Genomic DNA, 22,610 nt, shown 5'->3' on the forward strand with positions numbered 1-22,610 from the left:
TCAACTATTCTCTCCAATTACTTTTTGTCCTAGGGCATTATACCTCTCCCCTGTTTCTTCCTTCTTAGAACTCTGTTGTTGGAAAAACATATTTTACACTTTGATCAAATCAACTTCTGTACCTGAAAAAAAAAATTCTTCTCTGTGTCGAAGTTCAGCTCAGACATTACTTCCTCGGTGCAGCCCTGTATAATTTCCTCAGGCAGGATCATGGCTTTGGCTTGTAGCTCCCACAGTGCTTTGCAAACAGTGCTTAACCACACCACTGTCTGGTTGTTTACTAGGACATTCATCACTCCTGTTAGATTCAGAACTTGAGAAATGGAATTGTATCTTAGTTTTTTCTTAATACTTGTCTTTTAGTGAGTACTCAATAAATACTTTTAAATGAAAGAAAAATTTAATATTAATGTGACTTACTGCAATATAATTTACATATGAAATATGTGCTGGGCCCGCAAGCGGGGCTCCCGGGTGAGCTTGCCCAGGGTCTGCTGCACAGAGCGCGCCCAGGTAGCTCCTGCTGCGGACACCTCAGGCAGTGTTCTTGTGGTCGAGGCCGGAAGGTGATGCTGTCAGCACTGGGCATGCTGGTGGCAGGGAGTGTGGGGCTGACCGTGGCTCCATTCTGCTGTGAGTGCCAGTGACCTGGAGCTGCATGCCCCCAGTTATCCGTGGTCTCACCGTGTCCTCCTTTCTTCCTTGGACCATACCAGCATCCGTAGGGGTTTTCGGGTATGTAAGCAGGTGTGCTCCTCCTGCCACAGCATGGACTAAGTGGCTTACTGCCACCTGGTGGGCGTATACTACACTGAGGCTAAAGCTAAGGTGCTGGCTGAGGAGGTGGAGGTTCAAGATGGCCCCAGTGAAAATGGGGAGATGTTCATGCGGCTAGGAAAGCTGTATGACTATTTCCCCAAACCATACCCCAACCCTGAGGCTGCTCGAGCTGCCAGTAATGGGGCATTGGCCCTGACCTCAGCTACACTGTGCGAGCTAGGGGATGGTAGTGAGGACTACATCTTCTTCCTGCTCACGGGCTACACTTCGAGCCACCCACCAGGGTGTTACTGCCGAGAGGTCTCTACTTCAACCCCTGTTTTCCTGGCCAGGCCATTGGCATGGCCCCTCCCATCTACACAGATGTCCTGGAGTTTGACGATGGTACCCCAGCTGCCATGTCCCAGGTAGCCAAGGACGTGTGCACCTTCCTGTGCTGGGCATCTGAGCCAGAGCACGACCAACGAAACTGCATGGGGCTCAAGATGTTGATGACGAGGAGGCTACTGGTACCTCCTCGTACGTGTAGATGAGCTACACCATGAAGCGGGCTAAGTGGTCAGTCCTGAAGAATTGGAAGCTGACATAGTATAGTGAAATATAAATGTAAACATGAACCTTATAAAATATATATCTAAAATGAGATTTTAAATGTTTACCAATCTGTTTTTGAATTATCTTATTATGCATATAGAACAATGCATTATCCTAACCCCAGAATCCCCTCATTCTCTTTTACAGTCACTTTTTCCCTGCAATGGTAACCAATATCCTGGTTTCTGACAGCACAGAATTTTTTTTTCTTTCTTTCTTTTTTTTTTTTTTCAAATTTAAGATGGGGTTTCACCATGATGGCCAGGCTGGTCTTGAACTCCTGACCTCAGGTGATCCACCCCCCTCGGCCTCCCAAAGTGCTAGGATTACAGGCGTGAGCCACTGTGCCCGGCTGACAGAACAAAATTTTTAAACATGACTTTAAAAAGAAGGGGGATGATTGCTCTGTTTCAATTTTGTGAATATATATTTATTTAGAAAAGAAAGATTTAAAATAATTGGCATCTTTGTGTCTGTTTTTTATACAAGAGTTTGGACTTGAGATCTAAGTTTCCTTTCTGTCCTAAGATTTTATGAAACTTAGTTAAAACTTAACGAACCAGGTGTGGTGGTGTGTGCATTTAGTTCCAGCTACTCTCAGTCCTAGGAGAGAGGATCGTCTGAGCCCAGGAGTTCAAGGCTGCAGTGAGCTATGATCGGGCCACTCTACTTTGCCTGGACCACAGAAGGATACCCCCATCTCTTAAAAAACAAAAAAACTTAACGGAGCTTTCCGACATTACTACTTATGTAAGAGCGTCCTCTAGTGGTGTAACATTTCCTAAAATTTATATGCCATAGTTTATTACAGCAAAACTTTGTCTCTAATTTGGGAGCTTGAGCTGTGGCCAGATAATTCTCTTAGTCCAAAGCTTCCTGAAGCCATGGGAAGGCATTGATTATGTGGTGCTTTCACAGAACAATTCGGCCAACAGATAGAATCTCCCTCTAATGAAACACTTAACACTGTTATTTGACAAAACATGTTATTTCTTGATTTACTGGAGCATTTTAGGTGTTCTCAAGGGCAGGATTGTTTCACCTTTGTTTTAGCAGTAAAGCAAAGAGTGTTTTGATTTTACAACATTTTGATAACTTAGTGATTTTTCCTCTGGGGCCCAGAGTTCTTGGTTAGAGGAAAGGAAGCTTATTAAGCACTGCAGAATTTTTGGAGAGGGTGTTTTCCCTCCCCATTTGGTTACTAAGCACATTTTTTCCCCCACATGTAGATAGTTGCTGTTGTGGTATTTATATATACCATTATTGAATTTATAATAGCTTCTTATACATTTTCTCAAGCACTGGCTACTAATGTATAACATATCTGTGATAATTTTAACTAAATTAACAAGGGAACCTCATACTCAGAAACACATGAATCACTTACTTAGAAGATTTGAACTGCTTCACAGTTTAACAATTATCTATAAAGTATATGCCATGTACAAGGACACTGTGGTAGCTAATGTGTTCTTGCCTTTCAAATTATCTGAGTATAGGAGATTGGGGCACCAATTTTCCCTATGATGGACTCTCCCATTATCACTTTTTTTCTTCTCTTCCTCATTTACCATTTTCTTTTTAATTAAATTTATTTCTAAGGTCTCATTTTTAATAGTAGGGGCATGTTAGGACAAAAAAAAAGCATAGGAGTCAGGGAATGCCGTTCTGTCTGCTGGTTAACACTTACAGAAGGTGTGTAAAGAGGAGCATTGTCTTATTACATACAAAAATGATTGTCTTTGAAGGATATCTCTGAGAGGACTTCCATCTTTTTTGTTAAGATAGACGCTTGACCCTCTAAGGTTGGCAATGAAAAGAGCATCTTTGTGGGAAGAGAGGACAGTTCTTTTCTGGACTCGCCTTCCTCCTGGAGGGACTTGTAAACATTTCCTTTGCCACCACCACACTGTCACTGGGGGATACTATTTCCCCTTTAATTCCTTAAGTCAAATTTAGTCTCCAATACTTTCTGGTAACCTCACTGTACAGATGAGTAAAGGTAGAATATTTAAGCAGGATTTTTGAAAGGCTTTGACATAATAAAGAAGAAATAAACCAGGAGTATTCCAAGAGCCAGAGATCTGACTCAAAAGATGTGGCTTTGCTCTCTGATCTTGTCCTAGCTCTAGGGTGCCCATGTGAGAGGGACAGCTTAGTAGGATCCCACTCCTAGACAGCCATATTTCTCCAACTGTAGATCTAGGGCTTGTCTAAACTTCACCTTTCTTCCTCATTTTAGTCCTTCTTTGGGAACCTGTGTTCTTCTAACAGAAAGGTGTTCATCCTTTCAGGGGATGTCAAGCTTGCCCAGAAAGTTGTCAGTCTCCATTTAAGAACTCTAGTGGAATGTAATGCCACAATCCCCAAATTAACATAGGACACACACATCAAATGGGAGAAAGAGGGTCTTATTTTATTTTAGCATCTCTGCATTAGAGTTGGAAATCAGAGCACACGCAAAACTCCTTTAAGATGCTTTGATTTATTGGAGGCATTAATATTTTTGGTCATGTATATCTCTGGGTAAACTTTTTGTATCTTTAGTAAAATTTCAGTTAACTGTTATTAGATATCTGGGTGCCTGAATAAATCCAACTGCATACTGAGTTTTCTAAAACCAAAGGCTGCGGAGAAGGAGTCAATGTGATTTTGGGTTTTTTCAGTGTCCTAATGGAGTTAGCAATAGTAGTGTAGTAACAATTTTTGTCAGGTCAATGAAGAGACCCACATTCCACATATTCTACAATGTCACTGTTAGTAAATGGCTGGGATATTTGTCCTTCATTTTGCAAATTTAGAAGAAAGATACCCAGAGTGTCCCTTACTGAGGGTTGAAGTTTATGGTTAGCTTTATCTGCATGAGCCTGTTAGAATGCAAGGAGCAGAAAGATCTGGGTTTTCTTGGAGGTGGGATTGAGTAGGGATTAAAAGCACATGAAAAGAATTACAGTTGATTCCTAATTATTAGTTACCTTACCTTGGCAAATCTGGTCTCTCTGAGCATCAGCCTTCTTATTTTAAAACTGGATGATGAAAGTGCCCCCAGAGGGTAACTGCTGAGAGGGGGAAGGGAGTGCTGCATAAAGCAGCAGCACGGTGGCAGACACGTGATAGGTGCTCTGCATTATTCCCTCCCACCCCCACCTCTCCCACCCGCACTGCCCCCAACTTGCCAGCAAAACTAACAGATGTAATGTTGCTACTGATTTTTTCTGGATGCGAACTTTATTCTTGAGTGGTTTTAAGTCCAAATAATTACTTTGTACAATAAACATCATTTAAAGGATGTTCTCTTTTCTTCTTGCCTACCATTCTCACAGATCTATTTCTTCTCCACATGGTAAAGTGGAGAAGCATGTTTTAAAATTTCTTGGATCATAAAAAAAATTAAAAAAGAAATTTCTTGGACTATGTGCTAGAAAGAACTGCTGGGCATGACTAGAGAGGTTTGTTTCTGAGGTCATTCTGTGTTGCCTTTACAGTGCCATGATTTAATTGGTTCAATAAGCCAAACTGCAAAAATAAAGTTCTAGCTTTGCCTCAGCCTTGTGACCCTGGCCAAGTCATCTGACCTCTTCGAGCCGAATTTCTTCAGTTGAGCAACACAGATGGCATGATTTCTAAGGCCCTTGTCAACTTTTCATGTTCTGATTCAAAAATCTTTATTTGGGAGCCCAAAACAGGAAGTGGCATGTGGGTGCCACTTCTCAACAGCAGAGGGCATACTGCCCCTAGTGTGCCTGGCCATTCGGTTTTGAAATCTAGCCAGAAGTTGATATCCTTGATGATAGGAAGGAGCCAAGGAAATTCTGTTAATTCATGTTACGCAAAGGATGTTTCACTACATATTTCCAATTGTTTAGTACTTAGGTGAAGCACTAAGAAAATAGGAGATTTGAAACATTCTAAGGTGCTGTAATTCTGTGAAGAACTTAATCTGCCTTCCATCCAAGTACTCCATGCTTAAGATTGGTGTGCAAATGGGATAGAGAAGAGAACTAACATCTTTTAAGCATATATATATCAGGAACTGTGCCTGGTATTTTAGGTACATTTTTCGTATCCTCACAGCAATCCTCTGAATTATATGTTGTTATCCTTATCTTACACAGGAAGATACTAAGGTTCAGAGAGGTTAAGTGATTTGCCTGAGGCTTCACAGAAGAGATTCAAGTTCAGGTCTCTTAACTCCCAAGTCTACTTTCTTGCCAGGGTTCCTCTCTCTTTTCCCCAATCTTAATAATCAAGGATGATTGCTAGGAGCAGGAGTACCTTGGGCACGGCCACACAAGGGAATTTGGCTTTCTCTGGTTCTGAAGTTCTTGTGGCCTTTGTAATTCTAGATGGAAGTGTTTCTCTGGCAAGAACTTTTTATCAGTTATATTCAACATGACATATACAAATACCCGTGTTTTCAAATTTGAAAATTTTAGATTGGATTATTAGTGTTTTTCTTTGTGGGCTGCTTTTAAAGGCCACCGCAATATCTCATTTTACATGAAGACTCAGTTCTGTAGGCAGTGGGTGAGGTGAAAGTCATTAGAGCAAAATTATCTTCAAGAATTTCGTGGGAAGGACTCTTCCTCGAGAGCCACGAGCTTCTTTTCTTTAAGTTCTCCCTTGTTGAAACCTGCTGAGCTTCAACAGGTGTTCCTGTGGTGCTTTCTCACGTTGAGTGTCAAATATTACAGTTAGCTTATATTTGGGGGTATGTTCAGTGGTAATTCATATCTTTAGACACCAGAATCTCATTCAACATAGTGCGATGCTTACAGTGTTAGGTATTCTGAAACCTAGAACAAGAGAAGGAGTAGCAAATTAGTGTCTTATTTTGATGCTTGTTCTAACGTAGTGGTTTTCACAACTTTACAGAATCACCTGTAGGGCTTGTTAATAACAGCTTACTGGGTTTTACCCCACAGTTTCTGATTCAGTAGGTCTGGGATTCAGCCAGAGGGATTGCATTTCTAACAAGTTCCCAGGTGATGCTGATACTGCTGGTCCAGGGACCGCACATGGAGAACCGCTGTACTAATTGAATGGAAGCAGATGAAATCACTTGTCCATCTTCCTTTCACTATCTGTCTGTTTCTCTTGCTCTTTTATTTTTAGGCTGAGTGTATGTAGTTGAATTAGTTTAAGTTAAATGCAGGGATTGTAGCTCAGCCAACTCTTTATCCCATTGCTTAGCTTAGTACTTGGCCCAGAATAGGAGTTCAATAGATGCTTGTTGAGTAAATGACTGAGTAACATGTATAATGGAAGAGCTTATAGCACATGGACCTCATTATTACATACCTAGTCCATATAAACTGCTTATTTTCCTGAAAAGTAGACAGTCTTTAGAGTATATTTTAGGACTACATATGGTGATGATTATAGATACCAGGAAGTATACAGTTAGGTACAGTTTTGAGACACTTGTATTTTAGGACCTGTGGTATAAATGGGAACCGTGTGTGTAGATAGAGCTGGGTGTAGGAAGTCCCATCTGTTTTATAATGACCTAGGCAAGTCTTACAGGGTCTGGTTTAGGTCAGAACTAAGGGTTGCTCCCAGGAGACTGGAGCAGCACTGAAACAGCCTAGGTCTGATCCAGACTGAGTGCTGCATTCTCACTTATGTCCTTCAAAAGCACTGAGGAATTCAGCCCCCATGATGCAAAAGACTCAGGGAGACTCCGTACTGTGGGATAGCTGTAAATTCAGATAGTTGTACATGAATCTTACCATGTTATAGTATTTAATAAGTATATTTTAAATAGTAAATTAAAAAAACTCAAAGGGTAAAAAAATCTCAAAAATATATTTAAAGTTCAGTTTAAGAAATCATTTTCTTATGTAGCCAAAACAATATGATCATTTTTAATAAAATGAACAAGTCTTTAGTACAAGTTGAGTATTCCCTGTCTGAAATGCTTGGGACCAGAAGCATTTCAGATTTTGGATTTTTTTTTTTTTTATTTTGTAATAGTCACATTATAGTTACTGATTGAATATCCCTAATCTGAAAATCCAAAATTCAAAATGCTCTAATGAGCATTTCCCTTGAGTACCATGTTGGTGCTCAAAAGTTTCAGATTTGGAGAATTTGAATTTTGGATTTTTGGATTAGGGATGCTCAACTTGTATCATTTAATACTCAGCCCATATTAAAATTACACATTTCTTCCTACATCATCATTTATATCTTGTTTGTTCAAACTAGGATCCAATATAGGGTCATGTATTATGTCTGGTTATTATGTTCCTTAAAATTCATTTAATCTAAAGTAGTCCTTTCTCATGATATTGCCTTGTAAAATGTTCTACCTTCAGATTTATCTGTTGTCCCTTTAAAGTATCTTCAACCTGCTCTTTTACCTTTATATTTCCTGGAACCTGCAAATTAGATCTAAAGGCTGGATTAAAATAAAATGGAACATTTTTGGCAGGAATACATCATAGGGGATATGTGCTTCATGTTTTGCCACATGAGGAGATACATAATCCCTGCCTGCTTTACCATTCATGATACTAACAAAATTGATTACTAAAGTGATGACAGCTGGATCCTTCCATTGTAGTTATGTTTTCCCCTTGTGACAAGAGAGTATTCTCTATGGTATTACTTTGATACTAGATGAATGTTAATTTTCATATTATCCATTTTCCTAATGCTTTTAACACCAATTGATAATTCTTGCCTGAATCGGTAACTTCACAGAACTCTCACTATTCTAATTCTGTCATTCCTTCTACATTAGCTGACATTTGACTAAACACAGCTCTTCTTTATTAACTGGGCCTATTCAGTGCCATCAAATACAATTCTGTTGGATTAAATGTTGAATTGTTAACTTTTTAATTCCCAATTTCAAAGTAAGGAGTTGATTTAATAGACAGCTTAAATGAGGACAAATGAACCTTTTCCTTTCTTTCCTTTTTAAAAATATTTTTGTGAACTAATGGAGTTTCATGAATTGCATATTTCAAATAACTAGTCATTATTCTTTTTATGTTTAATCTGTTTTTGTTTTATGTTCAATTTGTTAAAATGATTGCCAGTGGTAGTCCCTTGTAGCTGGTGCCTATGTTCATTAAATACAACCCTCCATTAATTTTGAGCACTTTCTTGCTTCCTTGCATAGCAAGATACATAGGCTTATCTTGCAGCTTCCTTGTCCCAAATGTCAATTAGTCACTTCACTAATAAGCCCTAGTTTCTTTTGGTGGAAATGGTACAGACATAAAAATCTTGGAACTTAGAATGTCTATGATGTGCTGGGGTGACAAGGTTTATGGTAGTAAACCTTTTCAGTAGTCTATTTAATTCATGAGTTTTCAATATTGGAAGTTTGTATAATGAAAACTCAGATAGTAAGGGATATTTGTATTCTGAAAAGTAATGAGATGTATTATATACTTAAAAATTGCTCTGGGAGTAGATTTAAGTGGTCTTACCACAAAAAATATAAATATGTGAGGCAATGCTTATGTTAATTAGCTCAATTTAGTCATTCTACATTGTATACATATTTCAGAGCATCGTATTATATACATCATTTGTAAAATTTTATTTACCAATTAAAAAATACATTTAAAAACTAAAAAAATGGGTTCATACTGTATCAGCAATTTAATTTTAATATTATGTTTTTAAGTAGCTACTTGATTTTATAATTGTATTTTTTCTTTTACATTAAAAATCTTGACCATAATAGCAAACATTGCTTTATTTTATAATATAAAGAAAATGATTTCAAAACAATAATATCATTATTACTATTAATAATAAAACAATGAAGTTTAAAATTTCTTGTGATTATTTTTGTAGTATAGGTTGATTTTAATAGAAGAATTAATTTTATGTTGATCTCATTTAATTACTTTCCTTTGAAATATGTTTTGTTTGTTTTGTTTTTATCACAGGTTGATCATTTTGGATTTAATACTGTGAAAACTTTTAATCAGCGGTACCTAGTAGCTGATAAATACTGGAAGGAAAATGGTGGATCGATACTTTTCTACACTGGTAATGAAGGGGACATTATCTGGTTTTGTAATAACACGGTATGTGCATATCTGTGAAATTCCAGTGCTCAATTTGCCTTTTATTATGATAACCTGGAAGAAATGTTTTGCAATATATATAACCAAGCATTACTGTTGTTAATTGTAAAGTTCTGTAAAAAATAACAAAAAAATTAACTCACTAATAATAGAAAAAATAGCGAAAGTATATGAATAGGAAGTTCATAAAAGAATTAAGTACAGATATCTAATAAGTCCGCATATTCAGCCTTAAAGAATTACAAATGAAAAGAATAATGTACTATTTTTGGATAATAGAATTATTTTATTCTATTTTTCATGGACTGCCTGAACATCTCAGAGAACTGAATTTTGCAAATTTTTTGTTTTCCTTTGTTTTGTTTTTAAAATCTCAGCTTATTTTTAAAGTGAACAAGGTTATAGGGGAAACAGGCATAAAATGTTACTATGTATAGTTTATTTTGATTATGATCTCTAGAAGATAAAAACAAGGGCAGGAATTTCTGTGTTTATTTAGTGTTATATTGTCAGTGTCCAGGACTGTATTAGGCATATAGAAGGTGATAAATAAACACCTATTGAATGAATGAATGAATAAAATCTAAACAATGCAAATGAGAAAAGATATATAAATAAGAATTGGAAAAGGTTAAATTGTAGCTACATTTTAGTTTAGCTTTCCTGTTCAACCATTTTTCTTTTATTTGTGAGGGTTAGGAATAGTATATAGCCTGTTAGCTTGCTTCCCTGACTATATTTTCTATCACTTTTTATAATGCTGAAATCCATTAACAAAACTTAATTTAGAAAGACATGTGAAAGGAAGAAATGCTCCTTTTCAATTGTGTCACTGCAGACACTAGAAAATGCCAACTTTCTACCAAAAAGCTAGTTGTGAAACTACCTTAAGGTGGGGAATGAATTCTGTATTATCTCCAATGCCGATGTCTATGGCATGGTGCCTGGTAGTCCGGATGTCTCAGTAAATGTTTGTTGAACTGGTATATGAATTGAAAGTAAAGATATGAATCCAATTACATTGTTATTGTATTTCTCATTTCTCATTAGGAATGTTAAGAATCTAAGTAAGTTAGTTGAAATAAAATACTTCCCTGAGAAATAAGATCCTAGGAGGCCTATTGCTTTTAGGTCAGTGATGAATGAAATCAGGACCTCCTTACAATCAGATTCCTATTCTGTTATTCTGTGAAACAACAGAGTCTGCCTTGTTTATTTTCTCCTTGTTTTGTGACTTCCTTTTATGTGAAGGCCACAGGGCAACTTCTGTCCAGTGATTTTTGCAGTTCCCATTCTCTTTTATTATAGGCAGGGATCTGCTCCTGCCTCCAGTAGGCACTACTCTGACAGGCACTGTGGTAGAACTTAAGGCTTGCTGGGGAATCTCCATTCTCAAAAGTAGTGGAAAGGAAGAGATAATCAGAGTAGGAACAGTTCCAAAGAACTACTAGAGGCAGATCCTAGAAGGGCAAATTCTGGCCCATCCCCAGCCCCAGAGACCTCCCTTTACATACTAAAATGTTCCAATGCACATTCACTTCTGGACATTAATTTGCCGAGAGGCAGCATCGTACAGTGGTCAAGAGTGAAGGCTTCAGCTAGATTGACAAGGTTTGAAGGCTGATGTTGTCACTTTGTTGTGTGACTTTGGGTTAGTTTCTTGTTCTGTGCCTCAGTCTTCTCATCTGCTAAATGAATACAGCAATAATAGCTAGTTCATAGAGTTGTGTCGGGACTTAAAGAAGATTAAGGGACTTGCAAACCCATAATGTTAAAAGATGTTAATATATTATACAGACCTCTTTTGCAAAATAAGAATACTCCTAAAATAGGTCACTTATTACATTGGGAACTAGCTCAATGAAATTGCCTCCTCTCAAAGCCTGAAGTCAACTGCACAGAGGTCTGGACATTTTAATGCATGATCTTTACTCTTAAGATACTCAGGGTCTGGTGTGTGTGACATATATATAAGCAAATTTTGCAACACAGTATCCAGGATCTATACCTAGCACAGTGGTGTTGAGAAGCGGGAGTGATCAGCACTGCCAGAGTGGGGCAGGCAGAGGTGGACATTCTTGAACTGGATGTTTGCAGGATCTGTAGATAAATGGCAGTGAATGAGTAGGTCCTTAAGAAAGTGGAGTTATTGAAACCGTCACAAATAAATGGTTATATTCTCTCTCCTTACATGCGTACAACTCTTCTAATTGTTCATTCATTGATGAAAACAAACAAAAACACTTGAGATTCTTAGTCTTTGTTAGGGAGCAGCAACACACTAAAAAGCAACAATGTGCACTGGAATGACAGTTTTAATCTGTGCTAAATCTAAATCTAATTGACGTTGACTGCCTAGAATGCTTTGTTGAGAAAAGATTCTGAGGCCACAACAGAATAAGTGAAAAAATTGAAGTGATTGGCTAATGACCAGATATAGATGTTGTAGCAAGGAGATCTAACAGCTCTTGATATTGGTGCCCTGGAGCTAGATGCCTATGTTTGAATCTTGGCTCTGCTGCTTACTAGCTGTGTGAATGTTGAAGGTTATTTGTGCCTCAGTGTTCTTGTCTATAAAATGGGGGTAATCAAAGTGCTTATTTCGTAGATTGCTGTGATAATTGAGTTAATACATATAAAATGCTTAGAACAGTGCCTGACACATTATAAACACTCAGTTAATATTAGCCTTTGTGAGCTATTATTTATTTTCCAATAAATAAGATAAATTGAAAACCCCCAGGGAGTTTAGTATGCCTGTTTGTTTTCTCTTTTATGTTATCAGTGTCTATGAGTAGACAGCTTCTTTAGATACCTTTAGCTCTTTCCTGGAAGATTTGGCAAACAGTGCAATTTGAAGACCATGTTTTTAAAAGTTAAAATTACGTTTTATTTTTAATTTGTTTTCTCTCCATTGTATGTATGTTTTTTTTTTTTTTCCCTTGACTTTTATTTTAGGTTCAGGGGGTACATATGCAGGTTTGTTAACTTGGGTAAATTGTATGTTGCTGAGATTTGGTGTATGAATGATCCCATCACCTAGATAATAAGCATAGTACCTGATAGGCAATTGTTGAACTCATGCCCTACACTCATACTCCCTGCTCTGTTAGTCCTCAGCTCCTCTAGTAGTCACTCAGTGTCTGTTGTTCCCATATTTGTGTCCAGGTAAATTCAGTGTTTAGCTCCTGCTTATAAGTGAGAACATGCAGTGTTTGGTTTTCTGTTGCTCTACTGTGTCACTTAGGATAATGGCCTCCAGCTACATCCATGTTACTGCAAAGGATATGATTTTGTTCTTTTTAATGGCTATTTAGTATTCCATGGTATGTATAGACCACATTTTCTTTAACCAGTCCTCTGTTGAATGGTATCTAGATTTATTCATTGTCTTTGGTATTGCAAACAGTACTAAGATGAACATACAAGGGCATGTGTCTTTTTGGTAGAATGGTTTATTTTTATTTTAAATTTTAATTTACTTTTTAATTTTATTTTTTGGAGAGATAGGGTTTCACTATGTTACCAAGGCTAGTCTTGAACTCCTGGACTAAAGTGATCCACCTGTCTTGGCCTCCCAAAGTGCTGGGATTACAGGCAGGAGCCACCACACCTAGCCTATTTTTTTTAGGCATATACCCAGTAGTGAGGATTGGTGGTTTGAGTGATAGTTCTATTTTAAGCTCTTTGGGAAATCTCCAAACTTCTTTCCATAGTGGCTGAACTAATTTAGTATCCCACTAATAGTTTATAAGCATTCCTTTTTCTCCACAACCTTACCAACATCTGTTATTTTTTAACTTTTTAGTAATAGCCATTCTGACTGGTATGAGATGATATCTCATTGTGGTTTTGATTTGCATTTCTCTGGTTATTAATGATGTTGAGCATGTTTTCATGTTTGTTGGGCTTGTGCATGCCTTCTTTTGAAAAGTGTCTGTCCATGTCTTTTGCCCACTCTTTAATGGGGTTGTTTGTTTTTTTCTTGTGAATTTGTTTAAGTTCCTTACAGATTCTGGATATTAGACTTTTGCCAGATGCATAGTTTGCAAATATTTTCTCTCATTCTGTAGGTTTCTGTTTACCCTGTTGACAGTTTCTTTTGCTATACAGAAGTTCTTTAGTTTAGGTCCCACTTGTCAGTTTTTGTTTTTGTTGCAATTGCTTTTTAGAACTTAGTCATAAATTCTTTGCCAAAGCTGATTTCCAGAATGGTATTTTGTAGTTTTCTTTCTAGGGCTTTTTATAGTTTTCAGTTTTACATTTAAGTCTTTTGTCCATCTTGAGTTGATGTTTGTATATGGTGAAAGGAAGGGGTCCAATTTCAGTCTTCTGCATATGGCTAGCCAGTTATCCCAGCACAATTTATTGAATAGGGTAGGGAGTCCTTTTCTCATTGCTTGTTATTGGTGACTTTATTTAAGATCAGGTGGTTGTAGGTGTGTGGCTTTATTTCTGGATTCTCTATCCTGTCACATTGGTCTGCATGCCTATTTTTGTACCATTATCCGATATTTTGGTAATTGTAGCCTTGCAGTATAGTTTGAAATTCGGTAGTGTGATGCCACTGGCTTTGTTTTTCTTGCTTGGGATTGCTTTGGCGATTCAGGTTTTATTTTTGTTGTTGTTGTTGTATATGAATTACAAAAGTGTTTTTTTCTAACCCTGTGAAAAATGATGTCAGTAGTTTGATAGGAGTAGTATTGAATCTGCGAATTGTTTTGGGCACTGTGGCCATTTTAATAATATTGATTATTCGTATGTGTGAACATGGAATGTCTTTTCATTTGTTTGAGTTGTCTCTGATGCCTTTCAGTAGTGGTTTGTAATTCACATTGTAGAGATGTTTCACTTCCTTGGTTAGCTGTATCCCTGGGTATTTCATTCTTTTTGTGGCTATTGTAAATGGGATTGTGTTTTTGATATGGCTGTTAGCTTGATTGTTATTGGTGTATAGACATGCTACTGATTTTTGTATGTTGAATTTGATCCTGAAACTTTACTGAAGTTGTTTTGTTAGTGCTGGAGGCCTTTTGGTGGAGTCTGTGGGGTTTTCTAGGTATAGCCTATATATTATCTGCAAAAAGAGATAGTTTGACATCCTCTCTTCCTATTTGGATGCCTTTTATTTTTTTTCTCTTGCCTGATTGCACTGGCTCCAACTTCCAGTGCTATGTTGAATGGGAGTGCTGAGACAGAGCATCCTTGCTTGTCTTAGTTCTCAAGAGAAATGCTTTCAGCTTTCACCCATTCAGTGTGATGTTGGCTATGGGTTTGTCATAGATGTTTCTTATTATGTTGTGGTATGTTCCTTCAATACCTAGCTTATTGAGAATTTTTACCATGAAGGGATTTTGAATTTCATTGAAGGCCCTTTCTGCATCTGTTGAGAAGATCATGTGGTTTTTATTTTTAAATTCTGTTTATGTGGTGAATTCCATTTTGTGTATGGATTTGTGTATGTTGAGCCAACCTTGCATCCAGGAATAAAGCCTGTATGATTCTGGTAAATTAACTTCTTGATGCTGCTGGATTGGCTTGCTAGTTTTTTGTTGAGGGTTTTTGCATCTATTTTCATCAGAGATATTGGCCTGAAGTTTTCTTTTTTTTTTTATTGTGTCCCTGCCAGGTTTTGTATCATAATGATGCTAGCTTTATAGAATAAGTTAGGGAAAAGTCCCTCCTCCTTGATTTTTTTTTTTTTTTTTTTTTTTTTTTTTTTTTTTTTTTTTTTTTTTTTTTTGAGATGGAGTCTTGCTCTGTTACCCAGGCTGGAGTGCAGTGGTACGATCTGAGTTCACTGTAACCTCTGCCTCTTTGGTTCAAGCAATTCTCTTGCCTCAGCCTCCCGAGTAGCTGGGATGACAGGCACATGCTACCATACCTGGCTGATTTTTGTATTTTTAGTGGAGACGGGATTTCAGCATGCTGGCCATGAACTCCTGACTTCGTGATCTGCCTGCTGGTCTTGAACTCCTGACCTCGTGATCTGCCTGCCTCGGCCTCCCAAAGTGCTAGGATTACAGGCAAGAGCCACTGCGCCCAGCCTCCTTCTTGATTTTTAAAAGTAATTTCAGTAGGATTTGTACTGGCTCTTTGTACTTAAAGACCATTTTAGACATAATGTCGATTCTAGGGCTAGAGTGTCAGGTTAAAAAGATGTGGATGACTAGTGGATGAGCAGCCTGGGATTATTTTTAATTGTTTCACTCATAAAGTGTGAGATTGATAGGCAACAATAAGACAGCAATTATATCATTTATTTGTAGAACAAATATAAATTGTGCAACTTTTCAGAGTGCTCTTTTTAGTCTGGCTTAACGTCTATTTCATATGGTTTGCTAAAATGTTCACCTTCTGATTTTATCCTGTGAATTTGTAAACTTTTCTTAGGGGTTCATGTGGGACGTGGCTGAGGAACTGAAAGCTATGTTGGTGTTTGCTGAACATCGATACTATGGAGAGTCTCTCCCCTTTGGTGACAGCTCATTCAAGGTAAATATACTTTTTATTTTTAAGTTACAAGTTTTTTCTTTTCAGTTTAGAATAGTTTCTAAATTACATGCCCCACTGTGAGATAATTTTAATTTGAAATGCCTAAAAGCTCAATAGTTTATATTTAATCATTGCCTTTTAGATATAATTTGAACAGATTGAAGGTTTCCTTAGCCATTTTATTATAATTCTCAATGTTAATCAGTTTTTAACTCAATGTGCCTCAGGCAGTTAAATCTTACTCTGTGGCTGCAGAGGCAGTACAGGGAACTTTTTATTATTTCAAAACTATCAGTAAACAATTCCGCTTTATAAATTGTACATTTAAATTATTGAGCCTTCCACTGGAAAAAAATCTAATGAGCATAGCAAATTTATATGGTGTTTTAAATAAAATAAAATCATTAAAATAAGGACAAATAAGCTGTATGGTGCATTAAGGCCCGCTGGCCCCTCAGATTCCCTTTCAGCCATTCCTGTTCTCGCAGGAGCTTTGGCCTTTGTCACAGACTCTGCACCTAATAAACCAGGACACTTTTTCTTCAACTGTGTCATTCATGTACTACTGTCCTTGTGACTCTGGCTGTAGTAATTTGGCACGTGTACTATTATTTACTTAATATTTTTCTTTAATCAACTCACTTTTAAATTTAGCATTATCTTAACCAAGGGCTCTATGTATTGGTAATTCTTTCCAAATTACACTAAAATGAAACAATAAATGTTCCACTAAAAATGTTTGTGTGCTTCCTAAGACCACCAGTATATACATATGCTTTGGGGAACCCTCAGCTAGAAGGACTTGGGGCCAGTCCTTTACTAGCCTCCCTGTTTTGAAAGGAGTTTTTATTTTTAAAAAGGAGGTTTTACTATCGCAAATTACAAATAAATACATGAGTAAAAATAAGTAAAAAGTGTTGTGTTGTAAATAGAAAGTGGGACAGTTTGCTGATATTTGTTGGGCTATATGGGAAATTCTATTCTTTAGCTTCATATTTTGCATAAATACCTGATTAAGGGACTTGACAGATCTTGAAACCATTAGGAAGCAGTCAGCTTGTTGCAGATAGAAATATAACTTCCTCTCCTAGGTTCCTGTGGTGGATACTGTGTTAGCAAAATGAAGCCAGGGGTTCTTTTTGATATACTTCTTTCCCTTTGTGTGCTCACAGAATCTGTCAGTAGCTTGAGGGACGTTACAGATATTATGCAAGGATTAGGAAAAAAATGCACTCACTGTACAGAGTGCCATAAAAACCAGAAGTAAAAGACAGTGACAGACAGGGAGAGAGGAGGTAAGAAGTTAGAAAGCATATATCTTGGAAGAGGGGGAAAGCTAAAGGAGTAGGTGGCATATATAGGAGAGAGGAAAGATGAGATCTATGTGATTCAGTAATATGCAAGATGATGGAAGGAATCAGAATGGTCAGACCAAAGCATGAAAGTCAAACAGGGTAGCCTAATAGAGGTATGTAGCCATATTAGCTATCTATTGCTATGTAAAGATGTACCTCAGACCTTATGGCTTAAAACAGTAATAAACATCTATTACTTTATAGTTTACATGGGTGAAAAATTAGGAGTGGTTTAGCGAGGTGGTTCTGTTTCAGAGGGTCTCATGAGGTTAGGATGTCAGCTGGAGTTGCAGTCATCTGAAGGCTTAACTGGGGCTGGAGAGCCTTTCTGCTCTGGAGGATCACTCACACAAGAGCTAAACATGTTGGATGTTGACAAGAGGCTGCAGTTAAGGACCTGCTTAAGTTTATTACAAGGCAGCTAATTTCCCTCAAAGTTGGCAGTGCAAGAGAGCAAGGTGGAAGCTGCAGTGTTTTTTTAATGACCTAACTTAGGTAGTCATATATCATTATTTCTATTCATTAGAACCAAGTCACTAAGTCCCATCCAAGTTCAAAGGGAGTGGAATTAGACTTCACATTTTAAAGGAAGGAGTGTCAAGAATTTGCAGACATATTTTAAAAGACCTTAGCCTCCTCAGCTCAGCTGGACACTGAGCTTCACCTTCTTATACTATAGTAGGTAAATTGTCCTCATGTAGAGAGCGGGACAATTATGAAACTTAACATTATGAGTTTTCCTTTTCTCAAAGATCAGTGTCTCTTGTTAACTGTTTTCCAATACCTGAAAATAGTTTTTTTTTTTCCTTTCCAATTTTATGGTTGTTTACAATAGGCAGGCTACTTTGTTTCAGTTGTTGATAAGGCTGAGGTCACATATAATCTTTCTGATGAGGAAGGGTGAGTTTTATTTTTACTGGTGATTCTTACCTCAATTGTCCACAAGATTGAGTTTATGTTTGCCTATGTGGTAGACATTTTAAATGTGCCAAGATTCGAAACAAAAGTTATAACAGTTATCTATTAAGCTTAGTTTATATTCGATCACATTTGCTATTAAATTTTACTTATAATTTGTTTCTATTGTTTCTACAACCTTAACAAAGTCTTTGGTAAATAGCATTTAATAGCAATTACACTTGCATGCAAAATACATTATGTTCTTCCACAAACTTAAAATCATTTTCATGAGTTGTTTAAATCCGCACAGCTATTGCTTTGACTAGGCGTTTTAGCTCAATTGCCTAGAAATTCTATTTGGAGAAAAGCTTATCTGACACTGGCTGTCTTCTGGATCCATGCTATTCCTAAGCTGCTATTATGTGCACATTTATACCCATGTTCTTTGTTATTTTTCTTTAGGGTTCCAGACACTTGAATTTTCTGACATCAGAACAAGCTCTGGCTGATTTTGCAGAGTTAATCAAACACTTGAAAAGAACAATCCCAGGAGCTGAAAATCAACCTGTCATTGCCATAGGAGGCTCCTATGGTGGCATGCTTGCAGCCTGGTTTAGGATGAAATATCCTCATATGGTAGTTGGGTAAGTGCATTTATGTTGAACATGAGAGCTTCTTAATGATTATCAAGGCAAAGGCAAACTTAGAGATTCACTTTGGGTAAAACATGTTCTATTATATTATACTGAGATTTATAGCTTCTATCTCATTAACAGCTGTGTTATTTTTCTTACCATTTTTGTTTATTATAAGTTTCAACTTTAAAACTTGATTTAGATGACATATATACATATATATATGTTTTTCTTTTTTCCTTCTTTGATTTTCTTGCTGTTTAGAGCTCTTGCAGCTTCGGCCCCTATCTGGCAGTTTGAGGATTTAGTACCTTGTGGTGTATTTATGAAGATTGTAACTACAGATTTTAGGAAAAGTGGTCCACATTGTTCAGAGAGCATCCGCAGGTCCTGGGATGCCATTAATCGATTATCAAGTACTGGTAAGATCTAATTAAGAGAATGGAATTGTGTGCTTTTTTAACCTTTTATTTGTTAAATTCAGTAGTCATCACTTTTTAAGTAAACAGTTTATTAAAGTATAAGGTACATTCAGAAAAGTATACAAATTAAAATGTATAGATTGATGAATTTTCACAAAGCAAGGACATAATGTAATTAGAATTTAAATCAATAAAGGACATTGTCAGCATCTCGGAAATCTCCTCATGCCTTTTCAGTCACTACCTCCATACCTACCCAGCAAAACCAACTCCTCACTTCTAGAACCATAGATTAATTTTTACTTGTTCTTAAATGTTTTAGTAATTGGAATTACATAGTATGTCTTTTTTGTGTCTACTGTCATTTGCTTGGCACTGTTTGTTAGATACATCCATTTGTTTTATTTAGTTTTAGTTTATGTATTCTTGTTGTTCTATGGTATTCCTATTTATTCATTTTAATGGTATCTTAAAAAGTGGGAATAATTCTGAATACTAATTCTGATAAACTCTATGAGGATAGGCAACTTGTCTATCATGGGATTCTCCAGTTGCTCTAAAAATATTCTGGGAAACGGGGTGTAAAAGATTGAGTTTTCTAAAATACCATGGGAAGAATAAATGATCTGTAAAGCCATCTGTTGACCAGTACTTTTTAGATTCCAACAATGCGATTCTATTCCTAGGCAGTGGTTTGCAGTGGCTTTCTGAAGCCTTTCACTTATGCAGCCCATTAACTTCTGAGGACATCCAACATTTGAAAGACTGGATCTCTGAAACCTGGGTGAATCTGGCAATGGTGGACTATCCTTATGCATCTAACTTTTTACAGCCTTTGCCTGCTTGGCCCATCAAGGTAATAGGAAAATGTCCTCTCATCATTTTTAATAACCCACTTCTCATTTTTTTTTTAACATGAATTCTCTGACTTTCTGCATCAGAGAAAGTCCCAGTGACAAAAGGGCTCTGGAGTTAGTCCAACCTGAGCCGGAATCCTGCGTTCTGCTACTTTCTGGTTATGTGGGCTTGAACATGTTACCTAGCTTTTTTAAGCCTCAGTTTCCTCATTTGAAAAATGGAGGTAAAATTTATTGATTATAGAGTTGTATGAATTAGAAATAATACCAGAAGTTGCAGTTAATGGAATAATTACTATGTGTCAAATCCTGGGCTGTGCACTTTGTGTGTATGTGATATAATATTTGTGATATATGTGTAACCTGGGTCTGTGTAATACATGATTGGTGCTTAAAAATGGCAGTCATTATCATAGTTTTGTGATCTAGTCAGCTGTGAAAGCATTCTAAGTGCTATATTCAGTGTGAAGAGTGACCCCATGCAGCACAGTAGAGTTGAAACAACATCAAATTAGATTCTGAAAGTGAGAGTTTGGTCCAGAACTGCTGCTTCACCTACCAACTATGTGATCTTGGGCCAGGTGCTTTTCTTTCCCCATCCTCTGTCTTCCTTTCTTTGTACTGAGAATCAAATAAAATGTTGGATATGAAACACTTTGGAAAGTATAAAAACACATTACAATATAAATTTTAAGGTTCTTTTCATGTCAAAATTCTTTATTGTGTATGCTCATTTTAAGCATTTCTTTGTAAAGAATTTTCCTTTTAGTTTTAAGAACAAAGGTTGGCCAGCTTGATGGTTAAATTTAGAGGCTATAACCAACTCTTCAGCTAGAATGAGTGTTGGAAGTGAAAATGGTATTGGTGATATGAGAGCCGGGTTTCAAATGGGCTTTAACCACCCCTTTGAATTATTACATGTATACCTTGCTTAAAAATTTGTAACTAAAAAAGTTCATTTGCTATTATTTTTCTTCATTTAAAAAGTAGAATGACTAATGAGTGTCTTGCATATAGCAGGCTGGAGGTAAATAGGTATTGAATTAGATTGAATTTTGACAAGACAAAGTTGTTAAAAAGAGCAGATCACTTTCATGTTAGAAAACCTAAATCAATAGGCCTGGTGTGGTGGCTCATGCCTGTAATCCCAGCACTTTGGGAGTCTGAGGTGGGATGATTGCTTGAGATTAGGAGTTTGAGACCCACCTGAGCAACATAGTGAGAACTCATCTCTACTAAAAATTAAAAAAATTAGCAGAGCATAGTGATGCGTGGCTGTAGTTCCAGCTACTTGGGAGGCTGATGTGGGATGATTACTTGGGGCTGCAGTGAGCCATGATTATGCCACTGTACACCAGCCTGGGCGACAGAGCTAGACCCTGCCTCAAAAAAAAGAAAAGAAAGGAAAAGAGAAGAAAACCTGGATCAAAATGATAAGGAAAAAATAAATCTACACCAGTTCATTTCCATAAACATCTGTGTGCTAATAATGCCTTATCTGTCTATATTATTTTACTATTTACAAAGCACTTTCATGTATGCTGTCTCACTTAATTCTTATAAAAGTACTGTGTAGAAAAAGGTATAATTCAAGATTTATGGAGAAGAAATTAAAGCTCAACTAAGAATTGGTAGAAGTAGGATTTGAACTTGGGTCTTCATTGTTCAGAGCCTATATCTACTGCATTGCACTGGATTAGGAGGAAACTTGACTGACGGTTGAGTGGACTATTGCTCACAGTGTGACATCTATCAGATTTAACTCTGTATCTGTCTATGCACAAGGTGAGAATTATATTTGCATCTTTATTCTCACTTGAAGAATGAATGCGTTGTCAGATGCTAAAAACATATGGGGAATTCTCTTGTTATTTAGAACAGAGATTGACAAACTTTCTCCATGTAAAGGGCTATATTTTAGGCTTTGCAAGCCATATGGTTTCTGTCACAATTACTCAACTCTGCAGCTGTAGCATGAAAGTAGCCATAGATAATATGTAAACAAATGAGGATGGCTGTCTCCAATAATACCTTATTTGTGAAAATAGGCAGTGGGCTGGATTTGGCTTGGGGGGTTGTACTTTGCCGACAACTGATCTAGAAAAAGGCTGGAGAAATATACCTGTTTAATGTTAGTTGGTGTACCACAATTTGGAATAGTGAGCAGTCTAACTGGTTTTCTCCCTACCTCTTTAATGTACATTTTGGGATATTTTGCTGTTCAGTCTTACATGCAAATCAATATTTTATCCTATGCTCTTCTAAATAATTACTCAAAACCAGCAGAGTATACCTCAAATATTTTGTCATCTATTTTTGATTTAATGCAATCCTATTATCCTTTATATATATGCATTATAAAGGTTTATTTTTAAGGTAAGATATCTTTATGTCTTTCCCTCACAATCACCTTTTACTTCTTTTATCCAGGATTAATTCTTGTACTTCTCTTCAGTTATTTCTTACTGACATTATCCTTTCTCTTGACAAACCGAAGAATTCTTGATTGCTTACATTT

At 36.9% G+C, this 22,610-nt stretch overlaps 1 protein-coding gene, 1 long non-coding RNA gene and 1 pseudogene across 6 annotated transcripts in view; 2 read left to right on the forward strand and 1 right to left on the reverse strand.

Moving 5' to 3' along the window:
- Positions 1-22,610, forward strand: part of LOC108315567 (prolylcarboxypeptidase) — a 77,726-nt gene that overhangs the window by 31,433 nt on the left and 23,683 nt on the right. For all 4 annotated transcript variants that reach the window (XM_017544935.2, XM_037744443.1, XM_017544936.2 and 1 more), the window contains exons 2-6: positions 9,288-9,428; positions 15,822-15,923; positions 18,641-18,822; positions 19,078-19,235; positions 19,922-20,091. In XM_017544935.2, coding sequence (XP_017400424.1) covers positions 15,828-15,923; positions 18,641-18,822; positions 19,078-19,235; positions 19,922-20,091 — 606 coding nt within the window. In that variant the 5' untranslated portion in view covers positions 9,288-9,428; positions 15,822-15,827. The remainder of the gene's footprint in view (positions 1-9,287; positions 9,429-15,821; positions 15,924-18,640; positions 18,823-19,077; positions 19,236-19,921; positions 20,092-22,610) is intronic.
- Positions 438-1,369, forward strand: LOC108315569 (annotated as a pseudogene). The gene has a single exon (XR_005202867.1). The product of XR_005202867.1 is annotated as a cytochrome c1, heme protein, mitochondrial-like (transcript).
- Positions 3,770-21,339, reverse strand: LOC108315570. Its single transcript, XR_001829990.2, has 4 exons — positions 21,299-21,339; positions 20,652-20,713; positions 11,437-11,528; positions 3,770-6,170 (listed from the first exon to the last, which is right to left on the reverse strand). It is a non-coding gene; the product is annotated as an uncharacterized LOC108315570 (long non-coding RNA).

Source organism: Cebus imitator, unplaced genomic scaffold (genome assembly GCF_001604975.1).
Source record: "Cebus imitator isolate Cc_AM_T3 unplaced genomic scaffold, Cebus_imitator-1.0 Scaffold174, whole genome shotgun sequence".
In the NCBI taxonomy this organism is placed as follows: domain Eukaryota; kingdom Metazoa; phylum Chordata; class Mammalia; order Primates; family Cebidae; genus Cebus; species Cebus imitator.